Source organism: Cryptotermes secundus, unplaced genomic scaffold (genome assembly GCF_002891405.2).
Source record: "Cryptotermes secundus unplaced genomic scaffold, Csec_1.0 scaffold2030, whole genome shotgun sequence".
NCBI lineage: Eukaryota > Metazoa > Arthropoda > Insecta > Blattodea > Kalotermitidae > Cryptotermes > Cryptotermes secundus.
The window spans coordinates 60,659-65,464 of NW_019731241.1; the positions used below are offsets into that span (position 1 = coordinate 60,659).

Genomic DNA, 4,806 nt, shown 5'->3' on the forward strand with positions numbered 1-4,806 from the left:
ACATTGAGTGCAAGCCCTAACTCTGCCTCAGTTTCCATGCATCTCTCACAGTGTGTACATTTTGCCATGCTGAAAACGACTCTAGTGTGTTTGAATGCAGGTATTTTTCACACTGCATGGCCCCCAAAAGCTAGCCAGTTATTTTGTCTGGTGTTCAACTGAAGAAACAGTAATCTGTTCGAACCAGCTGCGTTTGTCTTATTAGAGGCGGTGGGTTCGTCTCAGACATGGCTGCAATGAATCCGGCATCCATGCCATTAAGATCTGAGAGACAGAAATTTGCCAAGTCGTAGATTTGAGGGGTCAGATAATTGCTAAGGTGATGAGCCAAGTGAATGATAAGGCTGTAGTGAAGGCTAAGAAGTCATTAAACTTACACCTCAAAGACACGAACCACAAACATGTACTTATTGACAGCAAGGTGTTGCAAGAAAAGGCCCTTAGCCATCATATGCAGCTAAAACTTCCCGCTTCTGATGAGAAGGAACTCAAAGCCAGACAAGATTGGTTTAAGAGTTTTATGAACCACTTCAACCTCAAAATCGTGCAGCTTGCTGGTGAATCTGCATCTACCAATGAAGAGGCAGTGAAAGACCACCCAGGAAAACTGAAGAAAATTGCAGAAGTATCTGGCTATCATCTGGCACAAGTTTTTAACGCCAACAAGACCTTGTTCTTCTAAAAAATGAAAGTCCAACCTTGCCCTTCAGATTTTGAAATATATATATATATATATATATTTCAAAATCTGAAGGGCAAGGTTGGACTTTCATTTTTTAGAAGAACAAGGTCTTGTTNAAGAACAAAGATCTCCTGCATTCTGGCAATCACATGGAAAGGCTTGGGTGATGGCAGCAGCATTTCTGGACTGCTTCCACCAGTGCTCAATTCCAGAGTTAAGCAGTACCTCAAAATGAAATTACTTGATTTTAAAGTGTTGCTGATCATAGGTAATGCTCCTGGCCACCATGAGACACTTCAGTTTCTTTATGTTGAAGTTGTCTTTCTCCCCCCCCCCCCCNCCCCGAACACCACCTTCATCCTCCAACCTCTCGTCCAAGGCCTGATTCACTGCTTCAAGGCCATGAACACACAGCACTATGGATATGGATCTCCATCTTGATGTGATGGACTTTTGGCAGTTCTAAATAGGCAATGGATGTAATGATGCCTGAAACGGTCATTGCATATTGATGAAACCTATGTAGTGAATGTTTGAATGATTTTAAGGGTTTCGTGACTACTGAAAATTGAGACGCATTATTCAGGTGGCCTGGCAAATGGAGTGTGCTGCCATTGCACACATACTTGAGGAAGAAACTGAAGAACTGAGGGCTACTAAGAAACACTGACTAACAAAGTTACAGGAACCGGTAAGATCATCTACATAACACAAAGAAGACAATAAATAGGAAAAGTCAGCAACATAGAATCTTCATAAATTTGCTGCAGTTATCGAAGCAGCAGAACACTGGAATGACCTATTTTGGACTATGACCCTTCTACAAGCTGCGCCACAGCTGAAGCGGTTAGTTGCTGGTTTCCAATCGCGGTAAACCGGGTTCGATCAAGTGGGATTTGTGGTGGACAAAGTGGCGCTGGGGCAGGTTTTCTCCAAGTACTTCGGTTTCCCCTGCCAATCTTCATTCCACTAACTGCTCCACAATCACCTTCACCTATCATCTGGGGCTGGTACAATAGGCCAGAATTGGACGCAGTACAAGGGACTTAGTCCCACGCCACTAGCAATTAAAAAAAAAAGACCCTTCTATGGTATGCAGCCTCAAAATCACATGTGGTATTCCAGATATTTTGAAACTATACCAAGAAATGTTTGAGCAGCTTAAAAGAAAACAGCAACATTTAGCAAATCACAATGTTTTTCACACACAGCAGATGAGCCTACACAATCAAATTCTCCAGCTGAACCAGAGCCAACCACTTTATCTATGACTTTCTCTGTCACCCAAGCCTGTACTGAGTTTCCTGAACTGATATAAGGCCCTATATATTCCTTGATAGTGCTGTCAGGGGAAGAGGAAAAATAAATCATTAAATATCCAAGATGAATGGTTCAATGTTTACCTTTCTCATTTTTTAATTCTTTTGCCTCTATCTGTTTCTTACGTATTTAAAAATAAAATTACTGTACATTTTACTTGTATTATGTACACATGTACAGATGTTCGGATATTTGGGAACTATAACAAATCAAAAGTGATTCAGAAGAAAATTAAGAGGAGACTGAATTTGGGTAATGCTTGCTATCATTCAATCCAGAACCTTTCGTCTTCTCATCTGCTGTCTAAAAACATAAAAATCAGAAGATACAATAGTATAATTTTGCCTGTGGTTCTGTATGGATGTGAAACTTGGTCTCTGACAATAAGGGAGGAATATAGCCTGGGGGTGTTTGAGAACGGGGTGTTGAAGAGAATATTTGGACAGAAGAGATGAAGTGATGGGAGGTTGTAGAAAACTAAATAACAAGGAGCTTTATAACTTGTACTCTTTGCCAAGTATACTTAAAATGATCAAGTCAAGGAGGATAAGATAGCAGGGCACGTAGCATGAATGGGTGAGAAGTGGAATGCATATAGAATATTGATGGGAAAGCCACAAGGAGAGAGACCACTAGAAAGGACAATACATAAGTGGGTGGATAATATTAAAAATTATCTTAAAGAGACAGGATGGGATGGTATGGATTGGATTCATGTGGCTCAGGATAGGGACTAGTGGAGGGCTCTTGTGAAAACGGTAATGAACTTCCAGGTTCCATAAAATGTTGAGAAATTCTTGAGTGGCTGAACAATTGGCAGCTTCTAAAGAAGGGCTCAGTTGCATGAGTGAGTGAGAGTGATTATGTACTCTTTATTATACTACATACATGTTACAGGGTATATAAAAAAGCATGTAATTCATGGGCAATTTAAGGGATTTTCAAGGGTAATTCTGACCATACACAATTTTGGGTTAATGCACTATCTTCAGAAATTACCCCCCAGTTAAGATGAGACTCCAGTGTATGTAAGAAATAACTCAGAGGGGAGCACTTCATAAATCTGACTACAAATAGAAAGCCGATATTTTCTATGCAGTACAAATTTATGTATAACAGATGGAAGAAAACCCCATAAATAATGTTACAACATTGCACTTTCACTGTTTAACACTGCAGACCATGTTTCAACATATTCTTCTAGACAGCTTGACAATATTTCTTCATTAAAGTTTGTATTTACAACTGTAGTTTTCTGCTATTATGTGCCATAAATAAGAGATAAGTACAAAAAGTGATAATATTACTTCAGGTGTACTTATGTGTATACTAAATTCATGACTCCTCAGTACTTCCTTAATCGCATGTAAAATGAAAACAACTGGGAACCCTGTCACTCTGCAAACAGCCTGTCATAACCTTATACAACCAAGTATCATAATAATACTTAACAGTAATTCGCTCTTGATGCTAACATACTTTGATAGGAGCATGACATCTAAGCAGATTCGGGCTCGGGGAAGCTGGTTACTGTCATGCATATGAAATGCCACTGAATAAAATTATTTGACAATAGATATTATTCACATAGTTCTTGTAAATATGGCAAATTCTGATCTAAGCAGTGATTCGCTTCTACCATTATGTATAAAAAATTAAAACGTTGCGCAAGTGGTATAATATGTTAACATTATAATACTGAAACGAAAAAGTATACCAACCAACTGAATCCAGCTTGTAGACAACACAATCAAGTGAGATTTATTATAACTGGGCTACACTTGAGAGAAGCAAAAAAGTGAAATTTATGTGCATGGTGCAAGAGGTTTAATTTATTTCAACCCTATCAATGCTACCATGTGGTGAACACTCATCCTCTACTTCTGGAATCACAGAGTCTTCTTCAATCCTCTGCCGTTCCAACAGAAGTTCACAGCGTTTCTACAAAAAAGATGAGAGTGCTAATATGTACAACCAGTCATCAGACTTCATCATATGTTAATTATTTTATTCTTTATATGACTGCAAATATGGCAATTTGATTTAGTAATGATCCATACTTGCTTTCTTCTAAAATTTTCTCCAGCTACTTCACCTCTGACTGCTCATTTCTGTGCGAGTAATCAACCTTCTTGTTACACAGAATAATAAAAGTTACATTTGAAGGGCATCAATGAAAAATAAATTTAAAATGACAAATGTCACCTAGAACATTTATATTGGACCCAGAAATTCAAAGTTTCAGCAGCCAAATTCACTTTTCACTAAAATGGACAGCACAAAGCAACTAAGTGCTGTCAAAAATTGGTCATGAAGAAAATTTCAGTCTGGTAGAGGGCTGGTGCCCACATGGAATTCATTCACTCATTCATTTATTCACATTCCATAAAATCCTTACATGGTTTAAACAACCGAACAGATACAGAAATCGTCAAGTAGTATGAACTCATCTTGCTTATAAATCAAGCAGTTGTCAATATGTTTGCAATATAAAACAATTTGGAAAGTTTACACAGTATCACAGTAATAAATATACAATATAAAGTAATGGTGATAAGTAATATGGATAATAATCAGATAAGAAGTATTATTACAGATAAAATGAAGTTACTTGGTCAGTTTCACATCATTCTTTCCATAAAATCCTTACACAGTTACACAACCAACAGATATAGAAATCGTCCAGTAGTATAAACGCATCTTGCTTATAAATCAAGCAGTTGTCAATATGTTTGTAATATAAATCAAATTAAAAAGTTAAATATATAAATTACCCTTTGCATATTCATATTCATATTCATATT

The 4,806-nt window shown here is 37.5% G+C and overlaps 1 protein-coding gene across 8 annotated transcripts in view; it reads right to left on the reverse strand.

Moving 5' to 3' along the window:
* Positions 1-2,798: 2,798 nt before the first annotated feature.
* The window catches only part of LOC111866657 (mannosylglucosyl-3-phosphoglycerate phosphatase), a 171,398-nt gene continuing 169,390 nt past the window's right edge, over positions 2,799-4,806 (reverse strand). For all 8 annotated transcript variants that reach the window (XM_023855827.2, XM_023855826.2, XM_023855825.2 and 5 more), the window contains one exon: positions 2,799-3,943. In XM_023855827.2, the coding sequence (XP_023711595.1) occupies positions 3,830-3,943 (114 nt within the window). In that variant the 3' untranslated portion in view covers positions 2,799-3,829. The remainder of the gene's footprint in view (positions 3,944-4,806) is intronic.